At 44.7% G+C, this 26,740-nt stretch overlaps 2 protein-coding genes across 2 annotated transcripts; both read right to left on the bottom strand.

Moving 5' to 3' along the window:
• Positions 1-12,940: 12,940 nt before the first annotated feature.
• LOC147961590 (uncharacterized) lies at positions 12,941-14,589 on the bottom strand. Its single transcript, XM_087531823.1, has 5 exons — positions 14,498-14,589; positions 14,288-14,411; positions 13,879-13,978; positions 13,205-13,346; positions 12,941-13,121 (listed from the first exon to the last, which is right to left on the bottom strand). Exons 1-5 carry the CDS (start codon positions 14,587-14,589, stop codon positions 13,001-13,003), a joined length of 579 nt encoding a protein of 192 aa, XP_087387949.1. The 3' UTR covers positions 12,941-13,000.
• Positions 14,590-21,469: 6,880 nt separating this feature from the next.
• LOC147961591 (uncharacterized) lies at positions 21,470-22,687 on the bottom strand. The gene has a single exon (XM_087533873.1). It carries the CDS (start codon positions 22,685-22,687, stop codon positions 21,470-21,472), a length of 1,218 nt encoding a protein of 405 aa, XP_087389999.1.
• Between the last annotated feature and the right edge of the window lie 4,053 nt (positions 22,688-26,740).

Consider the following 26,740-nt stretch of genomic DNA (forward strand, 5'->3'; position numbering starts at 1 on the left):
CCTCCAATACCTCCTTCACCAAATCCTCTTCTAACATTACCCAGAAACGCTTATAAAAAGCTGCATGCAGTCCATCGGGACCCGGTGCCTTTAGATCACCTATATCAAAAAGAGCTTTTCTTACCTCCTCAGATGTAAATGGTGCGAGAAGGTGATCGTTCATGGCCGGCGTCACTCGAGGTTTTATTTTATCTAGAACCTCCTCATTTGCTGCATTAGCCTTGGACGTAAACAAGCCCGAAAAATAATCATAAATCAGAATGGCTAAAGAATCACCTTCAACTATGTTACCATTATCATCAAGCAACATTTTAATTAGGTTTCTTTTCTTCCTTGCTGTAGCAAAATGATGAAAACATTGGTGTTCCTGTCACCATGTCTCAGCCAATTCGCCCGCCCCCTTTGCAACCAGAATATTTCTTCTTGCTCAAACAGATCCTCTTAACATCACCAAGATTTGTCTTTGTCTCTCCAAAGCTTCATCTGTCATAGGGCCCCTTCTTAACTCTTCTAATTCTCCTTTTAATTTTTCTATTCTTTTCCTGGGTTTTTTAAGGACCTTCCTATCCCACCTGTGCAGATCCCCATGAACCTGCTCGAGCGCTTGCATCATTGTTCTGCCAGAACACTTGGCCTTATTCCAAGCGCTATTCACAACCTCCTACACTGTCGGCTCTTGTAGCCATCATGCTTCAAAACGATTAGTAGCTTGTTTATTCTGTAATACATCTGCCTTAAAGTACTGTGTGTCCACAACAATTGGACGGTGATCTGATTTTGTCATACTCTCATTAACCAACGCAGCAAAAGGAAATAAATTTCTCCATTCTGATGAAGACACCGATCTGTCCAGCCTTTCCCTAATTTTGCCACGTCTCCATGTATACTTATCACCCACAAATTCCATATCACTTAGGCCGCAATGATCTAGACAGTCCTGGAAATCTTGCATAAATCTCATGGGCCTTGGATTGCCTCCTTCCTTCTCTGAATTTAATAGAATTTCATTAAAGTCTCCTAGCACAAGCCATGGAATTTTAACCAACTCATGTAAGTCACGTAAATTTGTCCATGTTCTCTCCTTCCAGTCCCAGTTCGGTTCACCATAAATCCCTACTTAATCGTATACAATAACCGCTCCATGTTTTCTTATTTTAGGAAACAGTTACGTGCTTGTCAGTCGTGCATTTGCTGGTAAGGAAGGAAATTAGGAATAACTAGTACCCATGTTTTAAGGATCGTAGAAGGAAAATTGTGAATTAAGGAAGGAAATTGTAGAAAAAAGAAATCTGGATAATGGGAAATGCTTCAGCATTTTGGGGCCCCTTGGGCACCGGGGGCCCGGGGCGGGCGTCCCGTTTGCCCCCCTCGGGGCTGGGCCTGAGGGTGGCTAGTGATAGCCGCAGCTAGCGAAGGGGGGACTCATGGTGAGCGTGAGTCTGAGGAGACTGGGAAGGGGGCAAAGGAGGTGGCCCGAGGAGGGGGGCCATGGTTGTGGTAGGAGGTGGGTTGTAGTGGGCAGAGAGGAGGCATGCGTGGGGTCACGGGCGGACAGCGTCGGCGGCAGCCACCGCGCCATATCATGAATCCATGGTTGGATGTAGGAGGTGGGGGGAGGAATGTGGAAAACACAGGCGTTTTGTGCAAAATCACAAACCGTAGTAGTGGGCATCTTTTTGTAAAAGTGCCACAGCTCGCGTCACATCGGTTAGATGTAAGTTGCACGGTCAAAATTGATGGATGGCAAACACACCATCATTACCAACTAAGAATTTTATAGGAGCATAGATTAATACATGGCCCATCTTACAATCTCGCAATGGTTCTTGGAGACCGCGTTACAATAGGTTGTTAATCTACAACCCGCTTCTCTTCTCTCTTCTCTTCTCTCTCATCCAACTAAACAGAAATATATTAGTCTAATTCTTACAGCATGCTGACTGTACCTTATTAACCTTGCTCTTATATCTGAAGTGCAGTAACAAATTAGGGCATGGCCAATGCATAGCCCTATGGTGATGCCCTACAGGCCATGTACGATCGTGTCAGGAAAAGTAGGTTCGGATGGGAAAGCGGGATCCTCGGTAGGAGGCGGGTGCTTGAGGAGAAAAAGTATGGTCCGATGCATATAGCTAAATACTTTAAAGTGGAGAGTAGAGATGCATGTGTAGTGAGAGTCTACTTTCTATTCTTTGATAGCGTTGGCCAAAAAAATCAATATAGATGCCTCACACTACTTTTGTGTTATGGGACATCTGTATCCATATGCCCCATTGTACATGCCCTTATGAGATCTTCGGGTCCCTACCTTGGTAAGAAAATACAAACATTGTTAATGAGATGAAAGTCCTTTAATTTAAGGATTTGTCCACGGCTCAGTTCGACCAGGACTTTGTGAAATCTCAGCCAGCTGAGGTCAACGTACAATCCTTTGGCTTTGGATTTTGTATATTAGGCAGCTTAGGATTTTGCTATGTAGTACTGATCTTTCCTGATTCGTGACCATTACATGGGCCTGCGAATCGGTCCATTTTTTGAAGGAAATATGCCCTAGAGGCAATAATAAAGTTATTATTTATTTCCTTATATCATGATAAATGTTTATTATTCATGCTAGAATTGTATTAACCGGAAACATAATACATGTGTGAATACATAGACAAACTAAACGTCACTAGTATGCCTCTACTTGACTAGCTCGTGAATCGAAGATGGTTATGTTTCCTAACCATAGACATGTGTTGTCATTTGATTAACGGGATCACATCATTAGGAGAATGATTGGATTGACATGACCCATTCCATTAGCTTAGCACCCGATCGTTTAGTATGTTGCTATTGCTTTCTTCGTGACTTATACATGTTCCTATGACTATGAGTATGCAACTCCCGTTTGCCGGAGGAACACTTTGTGTGCTACCAAACGTCACAACGTAACTGGGTGATTATAAAGGAGCTCTACAGGTGTCTCCAAACGTACATGTTGGGTTGGCGTATTTCGAGATTAGGATTTGTCACTCCGATTGTCGGAGAGGTATCTCTGGGCCCTCTCGGTAATGCACATCACATAAGCCTTGCAAGCATTGCAACTAATGAGTTAGTTGCGAGATGATGTATTACGGAACGAGTAAAGAGACTTGCCGGTAACGAGATTGAACTAGGTATTAAGATACCGACGATCGAATCTCGGGCAAGTAACATACCGATGACAAAGGGAACAACGTATGTTGTTATGCGGTCTGACCGATAAAGATCTTCGTAGAATATGTAGGAGCCAATATGAGCATCCAGGTTCCGCTATTGGTTATTGACCGGAGACGTGTCACGGTCATGTCTACATTGTTCTCGAACCCGTAGAGTCCGCACGCTTAACGTTACGATGACAGTTTCATTATGAGTTTACATATTTTGATGTACCTAAGTTTGTTCGGAGTCCTGGATGTGATCATGGACATGACGAAGAGTCTCGAAATGGTCGAGACATAAAGATTGATATATTGGACGGCTATATTCGGACACCGGAAGTGTTCCGGAGAAGTTTCAGATAAAACCGGAGTACGGGGGGGTTACCGGAACCCCCCCGGGGGTTAATGGGCCTAATGGGCCCAAAGTGGAGCAGAGGAGGGGCGGCCAGGGCAGGCCGCGCGCCCCCTCCCCCTCTAGTCTGAATTGGACAAGGAGGGGGGGCGGCGCCACCCCCCCTTTCCTTCCTCTCCTCTCTGTCTTCCTTCCCCCTCCCCTAGTTGGACAAGGAAAAGGAGGGAGTCCTACTCCCGGTAGGAGTAGGACTCCTCCCTGGCGCGCCTCCTCCTGGCCAGCCGCCCCTCCCCCTTGCTCCTTTATATACGGGGGCAAGGGGGCACCTCTAGACACACAAGTTGATCTTCATGATCGTTCTCTTAGCCGTGTGCGGTGCCCCCCTCCACCATACTCCTCGATAATATTGTAGCGGTGCTTAGGCGAAGCCCTGCGACGGTAGAACATCAAGATCGTCACCACGCCGTTGTGCTGCCGGCACTCTTCCCTGACACTTTGCTGGATCGGAGTCCGTGGATCGTCATCGAGCTGAACGTGTGCTAGAACCTCGGAGGTGCCGTAGTTTCGGTGCATGATCGGTCGGGCCGTGAAGACGTACGACTACATCAACCGTGTTGTTATAACGCTTCCGCTTTTGGTCTACGAGAGTACGTGGACAACACTCTCCCCTCTCATTGCTATGCATCACCATGATCTTGCGTGTGCGTAGGAAATTTTTTGAAATTACTACATTCCCCAACAGTGGCATCCGAGCCTAGGTTTTATGTGTTGATGTTATTTGCACGAGTAGAACACAAGTGAGTTGTGGGCGATATAAGTCATACTGCTTACCAGCATGTCATACTTTGGTTCGGCGGTATTGTTGGATGAAGCGGCCCGGACCGACATTAAGCGTACGCTTACGTAAGACTGGTTCTACCGACGTGCTTTGCACACAGGTGGCTGGCGGGTGTCAGTTTCTCCAACTTTAGTTGAACCGAGTGTGGCTACGCCCGGTCCTTGCGAAGGTTAAAACAGCACCAACTTGACAAACTATTGTTGTGGTTTTGATGCGTAGGTAAGATTGGCTCTTGCTTAAGCCCGTAGCAGCCACGTAAAACTTGCAACAAACAAAGTAGAGGACGTCTAACTTGTTTTTGCAGGGCATGTTGTGATGTGATATGGTCAGGACATGATGCATAATTTTATTGTATGATATGATCATGTTTTGTAACCGAGTTATCGGTAACTGGCAGGAGCCATATGGTTGTCGCTTTATTGTATGCAATGCAATCGCCCTGTAATGCTTTACTTTATCACTAAGCGGTAGCGATAGTCGTAGAAGCATAAGATTGGCGAGACGACAACGATGCTACGATGGAGATCAAGGTGCCGCGCCGGTGACGATGGTGATCATGACGATGCTTCGGAGATGGAGATCACAAGCACAAGATGATGATGGCCATATCATATCACTTATATTGATTGCATGTGATGTTTATCTTTTATGCATCTTATCTTGCTTTGATTGATAGTAGCATTATAGGATGATCCCTCACTAAATTATCATAGTAAAAGTGTTCTCCCTAAGTATGCACCATTGCGAAAGTTCTTCATGCTGAGACACCACGTGATGATCGGGTGTGATAGGCTCTACGTTCAAATACAACGGATGCAAAACAGTTGCACACGCAGAATACTCAGGTTTAACTTGACGAGCCTAGCATATAACAGATATGGCCTCGGAACACGGAGACCGAAAGGTCGAGCGTGAATCATATAGTAGATATGATCAACATAGTGATGTTCACCATTGAAACTACTCCATCTCATGTGATGATCGGACATGGTTTAGTTGATTTGGATCATGTGATCACTTAGAGGATTAGAGGGATGTCTATCTAAGTGGGAGTTCTTTAGTAATATGATTAATTGAACTTAAATTTATCATGAACTTAGTACCTGATAGTACCTTGCTTGTTTATGTTTGATTGTAGATAGATGGCCCATGCCGTTGTTCCGTTGAATTTTAATGCGTTCCTTGAGAAAGCAAAGTTGAAAGATGATGGTAGCAATTACACGGACTGGGTCCGTAACTTGAGGATTATCCTCATTGCTGCACATAAGTTACGTCCTGGAAGCACCGCTAGGTGCCAGGCCTGCTGCTGATGCAACTGACGACGTTAAGGACGTCTGGCAGAGCAAAGCTGATGACTACTCGATAGTTCAATGTGCCATGCTTTACGGCTTAGAATCGGGTCTTCAACGACGTTTTGAACGTCATGGAGCATATGAGATGTTCCAGGAGTTGAAGTTAATATTTCAAGCAAATGCCCGGATTGAGAGATATGAAGTCTCCAATAAGTTCTATAGCTGCAAGATGGAGGAGAACAGTTCTGTCAGTGATCATATACTCAAAATGTCTGAGTATAATAATCACTTGATTCAATTGGGATTTAATCTTCCAGATGATTGCGTCATTGACAGAGTTCTCCAATCACTTCCACCTAGCTACAAGAGCTTCGTGATGAACTATAATATGCAAGGGATGGATAATACAATTCCCAAGCTCTTCGCAATGCTGAAAGCTGCGGAGGTAGAAATCAAGAAGGAGCATCAAGTGTTGATGGTCAACAAGACCACTAGTTTCAAGAAAAAGGGCAAAGGGAAGAAGAAGGGGAACTTCAAGAAGAACAGCAAGCAAGTTGCTGCTCAGGAGAAGAAACCCAAATCTGGACCTATGCCTGAAACTGAGTGCTTCTACTGCAAGCAGACTGGTCACTGGAAGCGGAACTGCCCCAAGTATTTGGCGGATAAGAAGGATGCCAAGGTGAACAAAGGTATATGTGATATACATGTTATTGATGTGTACCTTATTAATGCTCGCAGTAGCACCTGGGTATTTGATACTGGTTCTGTTGCTAATATTTGCAACTCGAAACAGGGACTACGGATTAAGCGAAGATTGGCTAAGGACGAGGTGACAATGCGCGTGGGAAATGGTTCCAAAGTTGATGTGATCGCGGTCGGCACGCTACCTCTACATCTACCTTCGGGATTAGTATTAGACCTAAATAATTGTTATTTGGTGCCAGCGTTGAGCATGAACATTATATCTGGATCTTGTTTGATGCGAGACGGTTATTCATTTAAATCAGAGAATAATGGTTGTTCTATTTATATGAGTAATATCTTCTATGGTCATGCACCCTTGAAGAGTGGTCTATTCTTATTAAATCCCGATAGTAGTGACACACATATTCATAGTGTTGAAGCCAAAAGATGCAGAGTTGATAATGATAGTGCAACTTATTTGTGGCACTGTCGTTTGGGTCATATTGGTGTAAAGCGCATGAAGAAACTCCATACTGATGGGCTTTTGGAACCACTTGATTATGAATCACTTGGTACTTGCGAACCGTGCCTTATGGGCAAGATGACCAAAACACCGTTCTCCGGTACTATGGAGAGAGCAACAGATTTGTTGGAAATCATACATACAGATTTATGTGGTCCGATGAATGTTGAGGCTCGTGGCGGATATCGTTATTTTCTCACCTTCACAGATGACTTAAGCAGATATGGGTATATCTACTTAATGAAACATAAGTCTGAAACATTTGAAAAGTTCAAAGAATTTCATCGTAACAAGAAAATAAAGTTTCTACGATCTGATCGTGGAGGAGAATATTTGAGTTACGAGTTTGGTGTACATTTGAAACAATGCGGGATAGTTTCGCAACTCACGCCACCCGGAACACCACAGCGTAATGGTGTGTCCGAACATCGTAATCGTACTTTACTAGATATGGTGCGATCTATGATGTCTCTTACTGATTTACCGCTATCGTTTTGGGGTTATGCTTTAGAGACGGCCGCATTCACGTTAAATAGGGCACCATCTAAATCCGTTGAGACGACGCCTTATGAACTATGGTTTAGCAAGAAACCAAAGTTGTCGTTTCTTAAAGTTTGGGGCTGCGATGCTTATGTGAAAAAGCTTCAACCTGATAAGCTCGAACCCAAATTGGAGAAATGTGTCTTCATAGGATATCCAAAAGAAACTATTGGATACACCTTCTATCACAGATCCGAAGGCAAGGCTTTTGTTGCTAAATTCGGAAACTTTCTAGAGAAGGAGTTTCTCTCGAAAGAAGTGAGTGGGAGGAAAGTAGAACTTGATGAGGTAACTGTACCTGCTCCCTTATTGGAAAGTAGTACATCACAGAAACCGGTTTCTGTGACACCTACACCAATTAGTGAGGAAGCTAATGATGATGATCATGAAACTTCAGAACAAGTTACTACTGAACCTCGTAGATCAACCAGAGTAAGATCCGCACCAGAGTGGTACGGTAATCCTGTTCTAGAAGTCATGCTACTAGATCATGATGAACCTACGAACTATGAAGAAGCGATGGTGAGCCCAGATTCCGCAAAATGGCTTGAAGCCATGTAATCTGAGATGGGATCCATGTATGAGAACAAAGTGTGGACTTTGGTTGACTTGCCCAATGATCGGCAAGCAATTGAGAATAAATGGATCTTCAAGAAGAAGACTGACGCTAACGGTAATATTACTGTCTACAAAGCTCGACTTGTCGCAAAAGGTTTTCGACAAGTTCAAGGGATTGACTACGATGAGACCTTCTCACCCGTAGCAATGCTTAAGTCTGTCCGAATCATGTTAGCAATTGCCGCATTTTATGATTATGAAATTTGGCAGATGGATATCAAAACTGCATTCCTGATTTCTGGAAGAAGAGTTGTATATGATGCAGCCGGAAGGTTTTGTCGATCCAAAAGGAGCTAACAAAGTGTGCAAGCTCCAGCGATCCATTTATGGACTGGTGCAAGCCTCTCGGAGTTGGAATAAACGCTTTGATAGTGTGATCAAAGCATTTGGGTTTGTACAGACTTTTGAGAAGTCTGTATTTACAAGAAAGTGAGTGGGAGCTCTATAGCATTCTGATATTATATGTGGATGATATATTACTAATCGGAAATGATACAGAATTTCTGGATAGCATAAAGGGATACTTGAATATGAGTTTTTCAATGAAAGACCTCGGTGAAGCTGCTTACATATTGGGCATTAAGATCTATAGAGATAGATCAAAACGCTTAATTGGACTTTCACAAAGCACAAACCTTGACAATGTTTTGAAGAAGTTCAAAATGGATCAAGCAAACAAAGGATTCTTGCCTGTGTTACAAGGTGTGAAATTGAGTAAGACTCAATGCCCGACCACTGCAGAAGATGTTCCCTATGCTTCAGCCATAGGCTCTATCATGTATGCAATGCTGTGTACCAGACCTGATGTGTGTCTTGCTATAAGTCTAGCAGGGAGGTACCAAAGTAATCCAGGAGTGGATCACTGGACAGCGGTCAAGAACATCCTGAAATACCTGAAAAGGACTAAGGATATGTTTCTCGTATATGGAGGTGACAAAGAGCTCATCGTAAATGGTTATGTTGATGCAAGCTTTGACACTGATCCGGACGATTCTAAATCACAAACCGGATACGTGTTTACATTAAACGGTGGAGCTGTCAGTTGGTGCAGTTCTAAACAAAGCGTTGCGGCCGGATCTACATGTGAAGAAGAGTACATAGCTGCTTCAGAAGCAGCAAACGAAGGAGTCTGGATGAAGGAGTTCATATCGATCTAGGTGTCATACCTAGTGCATCGGGTCCAATGAAAATCTTTTGTGACAATACTGGTGCAATTGCCTTAGCAAAGGAATCCAGATTTCACAAGAGAACCAAGCACATCAAGAGATGCTTCAATTCCATCCGGGATCTAGTCCAGGTGGGAGACATAGAGATTTGCAAGATACATACGGATCTGAATGTAGCAGACCCGTTGACTAAGCCTCTTCCACGAGCAAAACATGATCAGCACCAAAGCTCCATGGGTGTTAGAATCATTACTGTGTAATCTAGATTATTGACTCTAGTGCAAGTGGGAGACTGAAGGAAATTTGCCCTAGAGGCAATAATAAAGTTATTGTTTATTTCCTTATATCATGATAAATGTTTATTATTCATTCTAGAATTGTATTAACCGGAAACATAATACTTGTGTGAATACATAGACAAACTAAACATCACTAGTATGCCTCTACTTGACTAGCTCGTTAATTGAAGATGGTTATGTTTCCTAACCATAGACATGTGTTGTCATTTGATTAACGGGATCACATCATTAGGAGAATGATGTGATTGACATGACCCATTCCATTAGCTTAGCACCCGATCGTTTAGTATGTTGCTATTGCTTTCTTCATGACTTATACATGTTCCTATGACTATGAGATTATACAACTCCCGTTTGCCGGAGGAACACTTTGTGTGCTACCAAACGTCACAACGTAACTGGGTGATTATAAAGGAGCTCTACAGGTGTCTCCAAACGTACATGTTGGGTTGGCGTATTTCGAGATTAGGATTTGTCACTCCGATTGTCGGAGAGGTATCTCTGGGCCCTCTCGGTAATGCACATCACATAAGCCTTGCAAGCATTGCAACTAATGAGTTAGTTGCGAGATGGTGTATTACAGAACGAGTAAAGAGACTTGCCGATAACGAGATTGAACTAGGTATTAAGATACCGACGATCGAATCTCGGGCAAGTAACATACCGATGACAAAGGGAACAATGTATGTTGTTATGCGGTCTGACCGATAAAGATCTTCGTGGAATATGTAGGAGCCAATATGAGCATCCAGGTTCCGCTATTGGTTATTGACCGGAGACGTGTCTCGGTCATGTCTACATTGTTCTCGAACCCGTAGGGTCCGCACGCTTAACGTTACGAAGACAGTTTCATTGTGAGTTTATATATTTTGATGTACCAAAGTTTGTTTGGAGTCCCGGATGTGATCACGGACATGACGAGGAGTCTCGAAATGGTCGAGACATAAAGATTGATATATTGGACGGCTATATTCGGACACCGGAAGTGTTCCGGAGAAGTTTCGGATAAAACCGGAGTACCGGGGCGTTACCGGAACCCCCCCCCCCCGGGGGGGGGTTAATGGGCCTAATGGGCCGAAAGTGGAGCAGAGGAGGGGCGGCCAGGGCAGGCCGCGCGCCCCCTCCCCATCTAGTCCGAATTGGACAAGGAGGGGGGGGCGGCGCCCCCCTTTCCTTCCTCTCCTCTCTCCCTTCCTTCCCCCTCTCCTAGTTGGACAAGGAAAAGGAGGGAGTCCTACTCCCGGTAGGAGTAGGACTCCTCCCTGGCGCGCCTCCTCCTGGCCGGCCGCCCCTCCCCCTTGCTCCTTTATATACGGGGGCAAGGGGGCACCTCTAGACACACAAGTTGATCTTCGTGCTCATTCTCTTAGCCGTGTGCGGTGCCCCCCTCCACCATACTCCTCGATAATATTGTAGCGGTGCTTAGGCGAAGCCCTGCGACGGTAGAACATCAAGATCGTCACCACGCTGTCGTGCTGCCGGAACTCTTCCCCAACACTTTGCTGGTTCGGAGTCCGGGGATCGTCATCGAGCTGAACGTGTGCTAGAACTCGGAGGTGCCGTAGTTTCGGTGCTTGATCGGTCGGGCCGTGAAGACGTACGACTACATCAACCGCGTTGTTATAACGCTTCCGCTTTCGGTCTACGAGGGTACGTGGACAACACTCTCCCCTCTCGTTGCTATGCATCACCATGATCTTGTGTGTGCGTAGGAATTTTTTTTAAAATTACTACGTTCCCCAACATTTTTTCCTTCGCGTCACGTGTTATGTTCTTTTCTTTATGACACCTCTTGCTTTCTCCTATTATTCTCATCCTGTATTTATTTTAAATAGGTTTTAATTGCATAAAAATATATTTTATGACAAAGAAGTAACATATCGAAAAGGATAAAAAAAAGAATGAAACATATAATTCCATTCCTGCTCTTCGTACCATCTCACTCTCCCTTTATTTTTCTTGTCATTCTTAAAAAAAATCTATTGTTTTTCGTGTAACAAAAGTAAAACTAAAAATAAAAAAAATATAAAATAAAGATAATTTAAGTGGGTGTGTGGGTCCCACGAACATGTAACTGTGGGCGGCCGACCAATGTGCAACGGGTTGTTGCATATAATGGGTGAGAATCAATGACGAGACTTGCACTTGCGTGCCTAGTGGCATACATGCAACTGCCCCCTCGCCTCTCCCCCGGAGATACTTGCAGCGGCAGTTACGATGAAGACATGCAGTTGCAGTCGAGGGCAACACTTGCACCTGCATGTCTAGTGGTAGACATGCAACTCCCTTAGACAAAAAGCACCGCTAAGTTGCAGTCATATTGATGACATACAGTGTGAGTCAGGGATGACACTTGCAGTTGCATGTCTAGTGGCAGAAATGCAACTTCCCTCCTCACCCTCAGATAGAAAATGTCACTAAGTGGTAGTCACGGTGAACACATGGAGTTGTAGTCTTTTTTTTGCAGGGACATGGAGTTGTAGTCAAAGGGCAAAATTTCTAGCTGTGTGCCTACTGGCAGACGTGTAACATCCCACTCTACCAACAAAAACACTGTTGAGTTGTAGTCGCACTGATCTCACGCAGTTGCAGTCGGGGGGGTGGGTGGGAGCGGGGCGACAATTGCAGTTGCGTGCCTAGTGACAGACATGCAGCTATCACTCCCTCCAACAAAACACCACTAGAGTGCAATTGGGGACGGCACTTGTAGTTGCGTTCCTAATGATAGACATACAAGAAAAATGTTAAAAAAACAATAAAAATAGACAAACAAAAATAACAATATGAAAAATACAAATGCAAAATAAAATAAATGTCACAAAGAACACATAAAAATGTTTAAAAAATACTTACAATAAAATAAAAATAAACTAGAAAATGTTTTAAAAATAAAAGAAAATGAAGCCGAAAAAACCAAGCCATAAAACATCAGGGGTGGACATGCAACTAGCTTACATCCCTCCCATTCAAGTTGCTTCAGTTGTAGGCAGGACGACACGCGTAGTTTCAACTATACTAGTGAACATGCAATGCCCCTCCAGGAGGCCCTTCTCTTGAGACCATCTTTGCATCTTCTTTAATGGGCCGAAATCGCTTGGTGCCACCACATACATACAGGGCTAATTCTCCAGCAGGTACATAGTTTCTCACCGCCAATTTTTCATTCGTTAGTCTATTAAGTGGAAGATGAAACTTTTAACAAATATAATGAATTCTTAAAAACAAATATAATGAGAAAAAGAAACTCTATGCACAATGACAAGAAAATAACGTGGCAACGCATGTTGTTTCTTCTAGTTTTTAATCAATTTTGCAACAAATTAACCACCAAACACAATGCTTATGATAATTTTTCCTGTTAGAACACGAGGTAGCTCTAGTTGGAGCATAGTAGGCAGTGGGATTAAGGGTTACCATTTTCAAATTATTCCTAGCGGCCTAGCTCATGTGGATTGAAACCTGAAATCTAAGGGGTGGCAATTAATGGCTGAGCGTTGTACGTGCTAATCATTCAAACTAACTTCTTCTGATGGGTGCTCGAAGCTGCAGTCTTGAATGGCCCGGAGTAGCTCAGGCTCGAGCAAAAAGTCCCTGAAGCCTAAGTTGTGGATTCCGTCATAGCCCCTACGTGCATAGACCGTTCGTCAGAAAGGGAACAAAAAGGGGCGGAAAGAAGAAAAAACCAAGGAAGTTGAATGAATAATTACTCGTTGGGGCTTGCATGCCCAGTGGCGAGCTTGGCGGCGGCATTAACGACCTTATCAGTCCTTTGGGTGCTCGAAGGCGCAGTCCTGGATGGCCTTGAGCACAATGTCCCTGAAGCCGGAGCCGTGGATTCCAATGTAGCCCCTGCATGCATAGGCCATCCATCAGAAAGGGAGCAAACAAAGGGACGGGAAGAAGAAAAACAGGAAGTTGTAGTGGAGCTAAGGCTCCATGGCACCTCTTATCCCACTTACACATCACAATCCGCATAGGCACATTTTTTTTGTTATCCAACATAAAACAACATATGAACTTCAAACTTTGCAGAGAAACAAACATTCTTACTACAATGTGGAAATTTTATTTTGATTTTTTTCGTGAATCATAAATACTTAAGATAGCCTTTTTACTAAAAATATATCTCATTTTGTATATTTATGCCGGACCAAAAAAATCTAAAAGTATTTCACACATTGAAGTTTGAAAGTTTGGTTGACCTGCAAAGTTTAAAGTCTATATGTTATTTCATTTAAGAGAAACATAGAAGAGAAATTTTCATGTAGTAAGTTAGTTGACTAGCACAGATCTCAAAGTAATGTTGGATGGTAAGTAAGAATAAGGAGTGTCATAAAGCCCGAGCCAAAATAAAAAACAAGAGAGCTGAATTAATAATTACTTCTTGGGGCTGCATGCCCGGCGGCTGGCTTGGCGGCGGCCTTGTTGTCCTTCTCGTAGTCGACCAGCCCTGTGCGCGTAGGCCGTCCGTCAAAAAGGAACTGAAATAAATTAATGAAATGATGAACGTGATCAGCATCTCTGCTAGCATACATTTGATAGCTTCCAAACACGTTTTTAATCAATTGTGCAATATATTAACCACCACACACGTAGCCTATGATTTCTTTTTGCTATTAAAACAGAGGGTAGCTCTAGCTAGTTGGAGCATGGTAGACGGTGAAATTAAGGGTTGGCTTTTACAAATTATTCCTAGCTGTCTAGCTCATATGGGCTGAAACCTGAAAGCTTAAGAGGTGGCGATTAATGGATCCAAGGGCGAATAGCTAACCGTAATCGAACTAACTTGCCTTCGGGGGGCCGTTGCTCCAAGCGTTAGGCCTGGTCTCAAGGCCACAGTCCTGGATGGCCCGGAGCAGCTCGGGCTTGAGCAAGAAATATGTGAAGCCGGATCTGTGGCTGCCGACGTTGCCCCTGCGCGCACAGGCCGTCCATCAGAATGGGAGCAAGCAAAGTGAAGGGAAGATGAAGAAAAAGAAGGAAGTTGAATGAATAATTACTTCCTGGCGGCTGCTTGCCCGGCGGCGTCGACAGCCTTGTCGTCGTCGAGCAGCTCCTGCTTGTACACGTCGTTCTCCTTGGCCTGTCCCATCCTGGCAACCAAGGAAAAGGCGGGTGTCAATTCGAGTGAGAAACTCTAGAAATCGCACGCAGGAAGTCAGACTCAGATGTCGTCTCGCGGAGATAGAAAAGATGCGGGGGCGGGCTGCAAAGAAAGAAGCGGCAGGACCGCGTGATCCGCCCAGATCGAGGCTCACCTGAATGAATTGTGTCGCTCCATAGGGTACGGCCAGATCCAGGCTCGACGAGGAGGAAATCGTTGAATTGGGGATGGAGAGGAGTGGATCGTGGGGGAGCAGAGAGAGGGATGGGAGCGGCGCTAGAAGGAATCGGGGCAGAAACGGCGCTAGAAGGAATCGGAGCAGAAAATTTAGGGTTTCGGAGGTTTTCTATGACGAGGTGGGTTAATCCGGTTTGGGCTAAGAAGGAAAAAAATCGTAGCGACAAGTAGGAATGCGAATCTTGGCGCAGCAAATTCCTCATTTCCTTTTTTTTACACATTATAGACGCAAGCGCTCATACATACGCGCATACACCCATCTCTATGAACGCACACACGCACACCGTACCCCTATGAGTCCTTGCCTGTTAGCAAATCTCGATTCCAAGCTTGGTGTGCTCGTTTGTGACGAAAACGTCATCGTGCCAACCATGGTAGCAGCACCGGTGTTAAATGATTGTCATAGTAGTTTGCTTGAAGTTTGGAAGGTTATAATTGAGCTTTGTATTAGAGAGTCGAATATAGTAGAGCTCATGAGCTGGTTGGATACGGATGTGCGAATTCCTCATATGTTTGGGCGGATGCACCCCCTTATTTTCTTATGAAAATTTTGGGCAATGATGTAACCATTATTTGGTGAAGCATGCCCCTTCCTTTAAAAAATAAGGCACTGAGGAAAGACGGCGGTGACACGGAAAGACGGACAGAACCAACCGGCCAACTCCATTCCTGTTAGTTTTGCCTAAGTAGATTGATTTTTATCGACTGCTCTGGCGCCGAGACAAGGAGAACTCATTCCGGTGGCGTGGAGAGGACTTGCCCGATGTACAGAATCTGGCCTCGACCGGCTAGGGTGAGCAGCATGATTGTGTTTGCATCGAGGAGTTTGGCTGCGACCTACGGGCAAATGACCTCGACAAACGTTGTGATTAGGGGAAATTTGCGCCGGCCGCCAACAGTGTGGCTCCATCATTCGGTGGTGGTGGAACAACAGTGGCATTTTGGATCTAAACTGTAAAGAGAATGGCAACGGTGGCTGGTTTCACGGTAGGGAATTTGGTGGGTGGGGGATCGGTTGTGTCGAGATTCACACTCCTCGGTATCACTCAAAAAAGATTTGACAAGAATATGACTTTATTCTTGGACAATTCACATATCATTTACAATTAACTTAGAGAAATCAAATGATCTATTGAGATGAGAATAGCTGGTTTGTGCATCCGCTACTCTGTTTTCTTCTCGGTTTGTAAAATCCAAATTCAGGAGGTCAATTAAGCACGTCTATCGACCAAAACTATACGAACAGGTCGTACATGATTTCCTTCCGGCTGAGAAGGTCGTACGCGGGTTACCTACGATAAATAGGCTTGGATATTTGGTGCGACCTAAAAACTCAGCCAAGGCTAAAAATTATCTGTGGTGTGCGTGTGGGGATGTGCGTCACTAGTGAGGCACTGAGGCCGCAGAAGAATGGCATTGGGAGGTAACCGCCCTAGGAAGAGGACTTCACAGGACGCTGACATGGACGATGATGATGATTTAGATGCTATCACTTCTAGTCTGTTGAAACCGACAGATGGGGACAATGCAGAAAAAGGGCGACAATAGTAGTTCGATTCTCCCGTGAGGAATAAGTTCTATTTATCCCTAGTTCCTGCCTCATGTCTGGGGAAGCATTACTAGGGAAAAACTTATACACATGATTTTACCAGCAGCGAGTTTAAAAATAAGGCGCTGCTGCATTGTAGTAGTAGCGCGCTCTGGCAGTACTCGCTGCTGAAATAGACGTAGCAGCAGCGCGCCTCCTCTAAGCCGCGCTACTGTTATAATTCCCACGACCCCGCCGTGACGCTAGTTCTAGCAGCAGCGCTTTTATTCAGACCGCGCTACTGCTAGGTAGTTTAACAGTAGCGCATTTGCCTTTAGAGCGCTACTGCTAAAACTAGCTATCTCCAACCCGCCCCCCATGCTCTCCTCTATTCGATCCACACTCACACTCAAACTCACTCCCCCTCAACCCCCCCCCCCCCGGGCGCGCCGGTCCTCCCCCGCCGGCCGCCGTCGCCCCCGCCAGCCGCCGTCGCCTACCCCTCTTCCCTCTGTGCCACCGTCAACTCATCCTCCTCGCTGGACTCGGTACCGCCCTCCTCCTCCGTCCTCCCTCGACTTGCCGCCGGTCGGCCCCTCCTCGCTCCGCCTTCCTCCTCCGTCCTACTCTCTTCTCCCTCCTCGAGTCGCCCCTCCTTCTTACTCCTCCCTGCTACATTTTGATTTAGTAGGCTAGTTCATATGCAACATTTTGATTTAGTTGATATGATTTAGTTGATTTAGTAGGCTAGTTGATTTAGAAGATTTTGATTTAGTTGATTTAGTAGGCTAGTTGATTTAATGGATTTAGAACATTTCGATTTAGTTGATTTAGTCGGCTAGTTGATTTAGTAGATTTAGTCGGCTAGTTGATTTAGTTGATTTAGAACATTTTGATTTAGTTGATTTACTATGCTAGTGGATTTAGTAGGCTACTTGATTTAGTTGATTTAGTATGCACCATTTGATTGTTATTTTTTCTGTATATGGATAGGTAGATGCTTTTGTTTTTTTGTAATAAGTTATATTTTGGCAAAATGTAGGTGCCAATTTAGTTAAATTTGCCACTTGATTTTTTAATCAATTATCTTAGGCAATAGGGGCCAAAATAGATGAAATGTCTTGGTAGGTGGTACCCTTATTTGGTACCCTTATAATTGTCTATAAAATTGCTTCTCGCGGAAGAACCAAAAATATCACATGCTACTGTTTTTCTTTCCTGTGAAGTGGATCGTTAATCCTTTGCTCATATTGCTTTAGGAAAATTGCGCCGCCACCACCACCACTATGTTGACTGTGTAAGTCAAGGTGCGCCAGCAGCCTTGCAATTGGCAAGCTGTTCGACATCTACTTCCAGCCGAGTTTTCGTCATGCGGCGTAAGAAATTAGATGAAATGTAACAACTATTTTATTTTTAGTGTTGGCATTTGCATTGTGTCATTTTGCTTTTTTTACACAGATCGTCCCATGCAATGTGAGGTTGAAATTCAACAAGCTGACAAGAGACACTGTGACATTTGAGGCTCTTGGGGGGCCATACACTATGGAGGTCGAGAAAGGACGCAATATGTCGCAGATTGGAGGAGATGGATGGGCCTGTTTCCTCACCCACATGCGTCTTACTGGTGGTGAGTTGATTAACTTCTCCTTCAGAGCAGAAAGAACCAAGCTGTTTGTCATTTATCTCAACCTGGTGGAAGATGATGAAGATGACGAAGATGACGAAGATGATTCAGATAATGAGGACCCACTCGATGAAGATGATGAGAACTCACTTCATGAAGCCATTGTAGCAAGAATGAGGCTGAGAGAGGAGGAGGTGTGCAACCTATGGGACATAATTCCGCCACGTGATGACTTTGTCGGGGTGCCATTCGTGACCCGCCTGACAAGTACCATGGTCGATCGGCATGAAATGGTATGTTATACTGGCTGTAGTAATTTGATGATATATATATGCTTTATTGTTATACTTACAAATGCAAATTATCCGATGATATGCTTAGTGAATCCGATGATATGCTTAGTGTAGAGTCCAGTGATATGCTTTGTGAAATCTAGTCAATGATATGCTTTAGTGTAGAGTCTGATCACATGCTTATTAGTGTAGAATCCAAGGAACTATTAATAGTGTAGATAGTCCATATATACTTACTAGTAGAATCCATGATTAATTAGTACAAATGCATAGTACTGTGTCTTTTGATAGTGTAGAAATCTAGACTTAATAGAAATATATTTGCAAGAGTATGTGCGAAGCTATTTATTAATTGATATATTTTTCTTATTCAGAAATTGCCAAAGAACCTATCTGTGAGTTGTGGTATCGAGCCTGATGAAGAAGGCTCAGCTGGACTACGCCTTACCGCAAGGGGCTCCATCACCACCTGTACTTACCGCATGGACACAGACGGTCGTACACACTTAAACTCGGTTGGGTGGAAGAGATTCTTCATTGGCAAGAATCTTCGTGTTGGACAGGTCATCCTAATTACTATCAGGAACACCCACCGCCCAGGCTTGAGGATGATGATCGTCGTCGATATCATCTTGAACTATATATGTGTGTGTGGCTATATCATCTAGAATTACATATGATGATTGTCGTCGATATCATGTAGAACTACATATGATGATCGTCGTCGATATCATCTAGAACTACATATGATGATCGTCATCGATATCACCTAGTACTGCTTGAGGATGCATGTTGAGTATATATGAAATTGTTATCTAGTACTCCCTCCGTTCCAAATTACTCGTCGTGGTTTTAGTTCAAATTTTAACTAAAACCACGACGAGTAATTTGGAACCGAGGGAATAGTACCTAGTACCTATAATGCTTTATGGCTTTATGAAATTGATATCTAGTAGTACCTAGTATCTCGAAATTGCAGTTTATTGAAGCTGAAACAGGGTGGTAATGATGAAAGATATAGCAGTAGCGTGGGGCTAGAAAATCGCTAAAGCTAACTAATAGTAGCGCGTTCCGGAAAAGCGCTGTTGAAATAGTCAATAGTAGTAGTGCGGGTACAGACAGCGCTACTACTAAGAGTTAGCTGTAGCGCCATATTGGTAGCGCGGCCGCCCGCGCTGCTGATAGCCTCAAAACCTGAGCTACTACTAGGGTTTTCCCTAGTAGTGAAGGGGTGATGTCTCCCACCTTAACACCTCTTTCACCTTCAGCATATGTGTCAATGAGAGATTGAAGAGGCCGAATAAAGAACATTCCACAGAAGAATGATACTCTGGCATTATTGCCGGGCCCAATGAATTTGTTACTTTGGAACTGTCGCGGGTTGAGCGACCACACAACAGTTCATGAACTGCGCGATCTCATGCCGAAGTCTATGATACATCACTGATATATCTATAAACTTTGTATATTTCACGCCTATTAACTTCTAAGTGTGCAATGTTTCTAATTTTTTTAGGGACCAACGTATTAATTCAATGCTCACTTCTAGTTCCTATTTTTTGTTATTTTTGGAATTTCAGAAAAAAAAATCACCAAACAAAAATTCCTCAATAAAATCTGAGAAAATGATAGCGTGTTTTTGTAGCACTAGAGGACTAGAGTGCCAAGGCCCATCATCTGGAGGGGCATGGTGGGCCCGCAAGGCCTAGGCACCTAGTGAAGGTGCCCGTCTTACAAATGCGCCTATGACATGTGGGGCTTTCCTCCCTCCTCTGTGGCTTCGGTGGCCAATTGCTTTATATACTCTTGAAACCCTACCCTGGATAATTGTGAATTTTTTCGCCGCCACATTGTGATTCTGAGGGCGATCTTCATACTCAACCCTTTTCGTTACTCTCCAAAGGGAGAACTCGTTTGCATCATCACCAACATCGATCCTCATGCTTCTAGATAAGTTATAAGTAGCACTACAACATATCCGAACACTATTGATCGTGCATCACTGACCGGCCACTGGCCATACGTTAGTGATGAGCACTACCACTGACCTGCCATAAGCACTTTGGTGCTCGGCCGGACGCTTATCACAGACTGAAAAACAATTGCCTGTTTGTGATACGGTGATTCTAAATGAAAAGGCTGCTCCATTTGACATGTCTGAGTTTTCCGTCTAAATTCGACCCTTAGTCTTTCCCACCCGTCAGTGATGTTGTTTAGTTCGGTTGTTATATGCAACCTCCATGGCTCATGTACATTACAACCCTCCCCGCCCATGGCCGAGCACCAGCCACTTTAGCTTTCAGTTTGTCCTGCCCGGCATCATCGAACGTGTGTTGCCAGCCAATGCGGGGCACTACTCTGACACGGCAGCACCCATGTCGTCCCCAGCGGCATTCTGTTTCATGAGTCGCATGTACGGTCACGTGACTATAGACCCCCTCCTCCCCCCCCCCTCAATCGTTCTTATGGTGGTGCCGGTGTTGATATGCCACAGTAGTAAGATTCATTCCTTGTAGGTGCCGATGTATATTCTTCCATGCATGCTTTCATGAACTTAGAGGTGAAAATATTACAATTCTTCTGAATGTTACAATTGGTATGTGCGGCGATACATATTATGTTATGCGTAGTTAGAGGTGACAATGTTACAATTTTTATGAATGATACAATTGGTATGTGTGATGATACATATACTATTATATATGCATTTTTAGAGGTGACAATCTATATTATTTTATGCATTCTTGTAGGTACTGATGTACTCTGCTATGCATGCTTGCACAACTCACCATCTGTCATAAGAAAACATATAAAATCCATGATATGTCATTATGCATTCCATGCGATTACATGAACATGTATGTGATACCGGAGGCAGCATATCACTTGGAAAGTGTTTGATTTGCCTAGATACCGATCAAACATTTATATTTTTTTATCCTTTTGTATTTCATTGCGCACAATATTAGCATAACGCACAATGGAAGCTAGACCAAAGTAGTAAACAAATCAGCAAGAGGTAAACCTTGCATTCCTCCTTCATTGCTGGGAACTAAGGATGCCAGTTACCGGCCCATTCACATTTTTAATGGTCAAACAGATATAAGCATATAGCAGCATCATGTACATTAATTGTAACTAGCAGACCACATTTATATAGGCAGATTAAAAAGAGGCAAACCTAAGCTAGCAGTGTTTTTCTTTCAGCAGATCACGTCCTTCCTTCATCAGAGGGAATTTTGGAGGCCAAACCATCATAAAGGGGCTGACACTAAACACGTAATCATCCTCTTCTGTCACGTCGTAAACCTTCTTCAAAACCTTGCTTTTGATATAAAAAAGGTAGAGGGCATTGTCCGCCTCGATCTCAGAATTGGACCCAGGTGCATGTACATCTGCATCCTTGAAACCATGACTTGGTATCATATGGTTAGCACATATCTCACGTAAACAAATGGTATTCACAAGGAACCAGTTGGCAGCGCCATTATTGCCATCCACCCCGTGCAGCCAGATGCGTATTTGTAGGTCCTTGAGAGTGATGAGATGAACCCCAGAATCATCATCTGCGAGCGACAGCTTGCCACACCACGATAACACCTCTTCTGGGAGGTTAACTAACGACAGAGAGGCAGACACAAGATCTAGCACGATTAAAATATTGATCCCGCTCACATAGGCCAGAGTATAGATCTTGCCGTCACCAATCAAACTAGCAACATGATCGAGTCGTAGCGAAATACGGGTGAATTCGGTTGCAACCGAAGAGTAGATGGCCCATATATCATCTTGTAAGACATACACATCCACAATTGTCTGCTGCCCTTCCACGCCCATTGCCAGATAGAAGAAGGACAGGCCGTCGTCGCCGCCTTTGAGGATGACCTCTCTGTCGTAGTATGTGAAGCGGTCATCATGGATGCTGCTGGTTTGCGGAACTGGCGGGAGGATGGTCGTGTATCTCCCAGGGTAGAGCGGGCATCGGACTGTTCTTACTGGTGGGCCGTCGTGCAGGTAGGAGGTGAGTAGGAGGAGGCCGTTCCAGCAATCCACACAGAAGCCGAAGCTGTCGCTGCCCAAGGTGCCCAAATCGAAGTTTGCAGGGTGGACAACGGCAGCGAGCTCAGGGGGCTGAGGCATCGGCACGAACCGCGGTGGCTTGGTGCCTCCAGTTTTGATGTAGAAGCCGAGGAAACTGGGTGGGTGGAGGTCGCGGAAGCGGCGGAGGAAGACGGGGTCGGAGGCAAGGCGGAGCCAGCTCTTGCAGACTAGAGCGGTGTGGACGAGGCTGGTGGGGAAGGCGACGCGGAGGAGGATCTCGCCGAGGAGATCGTCGTCGTCGAGAACGGCCGAGGTGGCCGCTGTGGCCGGTGGCGGCGATCGCGGCGCCCCGAGTGCTTCCATGGTTTGGTGATCTGATGAGATGAGATTTGGGCGAAGAAGAAAAAGGTAGGAGCTGATTTTTGTTTTTCGATGGGTTTTTCTGATATAAAACACCTGAACGCGTTTCGTTTTTATTACAAAGAGTTGCAAATCCCTGCAAAAAAATAATTTATGCACAAAGCTCTAAAATATTGTTTTTTCTCTACCGGTCTAGTATCTTGTTTTCTGCATCGTTACAAAGTTTTTTTAACACAGTACAGATACAAGCGCTCATACATACGCGCATACACTCACCTTATGAACGCACACACGCATACCCTACCTCTATGAGCACCTTCGACAAACTGAGTTGGCATATCATCTTGAGATGTACGAAGACACCGTAGCCGCCTCTCGTCGTCGACGGGAACGTTTTCTCCTACTGAAAGCGCATCGCCGGAAATCCTAAAATAAATCCAGGACTAATGCGAGCACCAGGACTTGACCCCTGGTGGGTTGGGATACCACTGTCTCTCTAACCATCCAACCACAATAAATTGTTGTGGCATTGTCAAAGAGGTCATAGACGATTCCGAACCCTGCATAACATGGCAACCCCAATAGATTCCCACCTCTTGACATCATATTGGCGCTAGAGGCGGGTGGAGTGGCGATGATTTGGCGGTGGAAAAAGAGGCAGAGATGGTCTTCACGCCTATCTACAGGAGAAAGGGGAATAAGAGGCGAAGGGCTCTCTCGATGATTTTTACTTCTTTTATTCGGTCGGAGTTTTATTTACTTGACACTGACAAAAGTCCTCCCATCACTCTTCATATATTCTCAAAGCATATGAGATATGATGACCCTAACTTTCTCTTCACAAAGACATGTAAGATGACTCAAATCAAGAAAGACATGTAAGATCATTTGAGTTAAAAAAGTACACAGAGGATATTTGCAAACAAAAAAGTAGGACCTTTTTTCTATATAAAGTACTTTTGGCACTTCATTTAAAACCACCTTTTGAAGCATGCAAACTTCAGCTTGCATGGTCTATCACAAGAGCTAAGGGCATCTCCAACCGGTCCCTTATAATTTAGCCCCTCAAATGGCCACAGATACCTTAACCCCTAAATAAATCTTCAGCAACTATTTTAAGTTTTTGTATATGATGTAGGGTGAAATCCTAGATGGCCAATCTTTTCACACTTGAAGGGCGGAAAGGAACACTAGTAGAAAACGGGCCTATTGTCCCGGTTTGTAAGGGCGTTTTGTCCCGGTTCTTGAACCGGGACTAAAGGGTTGTTACTAATGCCCTGACCCTTTAGTCCCGGTTCTAACCAGAACCGGGACAGATGGGCCTCCACGTGGCCTGCGCGCTGAGCCCAGGCAGGAGGGCCTTTGGTCCCGGTTGGTGGTACCAACCGGAACCAATAAGCATCCACGCGTCAGCATTTCTGTGGCTGGAGTTTTTGTTTTTTTAAGGGGGGTGGGGGTTTTGGGGGTTTTGGGGGGTTAATTTAGGTATTTCATATATTGTGTTAGCTAGCTAATTAATAGAGAGAAGTGTCCTCTCTTATGTCCGTACTTGGTCGACGCTACGTACTATACATACGTATAGAGAGCACTAGGCACGCTAGCTAGCTAGTAAGCAAACGAAGGAAACAGAAGATCGTCATGAACATATATGCATACGGAGAGAAGTGATATCGACCACCTCTCCTTCTCCGAGAGATTGGTCGAACAACAAGTTCTCGTATATCTATCCGACACTACAGACTACATATATACAATAATTATCTCTTACAAATATAATCTCCTAAATTACGGACGCATGGTCCACATAGTATTCTCCGTCTTCAGCGATCACGTGGTCAAGAAAGAATGCCGCCAATTTCTCTTGAATTGCTCGCATGCGATCTGGTGCTAGGAGTTCATTCCGCATCCGAAACATCTAATTTGAAGAAGGGGGTCAATACATATATATATGTGAATGAATGAAACTCAACACAAATGATGGTAATAAAATAAAATTGAGAATATTGTTATTTACGCACTTCATATTGTTCGTCAGAGTAGCCCCGCTCACAGGTCGTGTGGCGGATGGACTCGCAGACGTAGTATCCACAGAAATCATTCCCTTGTTCCTGCAACAAACACTTTACAAGAAATAGAGGTCAATCAAACTGATAAGCAAGAATACCAAATGGTATTGATGAAACTGGCGCTTGAATCACTAGGAGATGCGCGGAACATGCTACTATAGTACTTACTTTCGGGTGTCTAAATTCCAGCTCCTTCGACAGTCCCGGAGCTTTTCTGGTGAATTTTCTCCAAACCCTGCCGGACGAAGAAAACAATTACTTGATATCAGAAATGAACAAAGTTGCTGATATGGTGGATAATGATCGATTTAACTTACTTCTCGAGCATTTGAGTCATGCCCGCATACTCCTGGGGATCTTTTCGTCTAGAGTCCAAGACAGTTACTACTCCCTGCTCAAGCCTAATCTCTAGGAGAATATAGTGGTACCTGCGCACGCATGCATAACTCATCAATTACATTACTATAATCTGGACTAATATATAAGGGAAACCGAATATGCACAAGATAGTAACACTCACTTGAAGTTGTAAGGAAAGAGTATTATATCTTTGTGTTCATTTATTTTGAATGATCGTAGCAAATTGGCCTCGGTTTCTGCAGCATGAAATTTAACCTCAGTTGCATCTATGAGATATGTGTTAATGAACCCAATATCACCGACTTGTCTTTTCTTAAATTCGGCGATCTTCAATCCGCATAATTAATATAGTGAGGATAATTATAAATAAATGCAATGAAAGAGCTGAGCTATATAGAGAGACTTAATGACAGAAGTAGTAGTACTTACAGACAGTAGCAGGTGACCGTTGCTTTATCGAGGGCCAATTGATTGAAAAACTGATAGAACTCCTCAAATGGAATAGGCAACAGATCAATTCCAATGAGGTCATGCTCCTTTTTAACTCTCACATACAAAGTACTCCTCCCCCCAGACTCTCTGCAGATTTTCAAGTACCAATCATGCAATCTTCGCATCATCGTTGTTAGAGATTTTTCATCTTTGACGAGAGGCTTCCCGTACTCGTATCTGTGTATCTGCACGTCCATGAAATCATAATGTACATCGTCGGACAGGTAATCTTCAAGATTGCTATAACCGGGCACCATCCTCGGATCGACGATGTCGCTAGGCACCTTGAGTGGGGGGCACGATTGATTCCCTTGTTCGCCGAGCTGGGCAATTTGTTTCCCAGCTGCTCGTCGTTCTTTCATCCTTTGATCACTGATTGTACTTCCCGACCGCTCCGCTTCGGCCCATGTCTTTCCAATAATGCGCTCATAGTTGCCTTTTCGGCGGAGACTTGGGTGGTTTTGCCAGGGCAGCTAGAGTGCGCTTCACTTTCACCAGATCTACCTTCTCCTCCGGAGGTGGATGTCTCTTTGCTTTCAACCCTTGAAACCAGTCATCCACTTCGGTTCGTGCGATCTTCGCGTTCTCCTCCGGGGTCCTCTCGTATGGTAACTTCTCTGGAGTCTTCAGAGAAGGACCGAATCTGTACGTCCTCCCGCCTCTGGTTGTACTGCTAGACACCGGCCGAACAGACGGAGCGGCTGTCTTCTTTACTTGCTTACGAGGCGGAGGAGAAGGACTACGACGCGCTTGCTGACGAGGTGGCGGGTCTCTTCCGCCCTTGCTGACGAGGCGGAGAAGGAGGAGGCTGGCTGCTCGGGCGCGCCAACGCAGGCGGAGAAGGAGGCGGAGTGCCGCCACGCGCCGGAGAAGGAGCCGGCCGAGGGCCCTGATCGTCACTCGCCGGAGGAGGAGGCGGTGGAGGAGGCAGAGTGCCCTGACTCGCCGGAGGAGGAGGAGGAGGCAGAGGCGTCCAGTTCGGAAGGTTGATGAGCTCCTTCCGCCATAGGCATGGAGTCTTCAGAGAAGAACCCAGCCGAGTATCCCCTTCTCCGGTAGGGTGGTCAAGCGGGAGGTCCTCAAATCCCTCTGTTATTTCATCCACCATCACCTTAGCATATCCTTATGGAATCGGCCG

Source organism: Triticum urartu, chromosome 7A (genome assembly GCF_056163025.1).
Source record: "Triticum urartu cultivar PI428250 chromosome 7A, HENAU_Tu73, whole genome shotgun sequence".
NCBI classification, from domain to species: domain Eukaryota; kingdom Viridiplantae; phylum Streptophyta; class Magnoliopsida; order Poales; family Poaceae; genus Triticum; species Triticum urartu.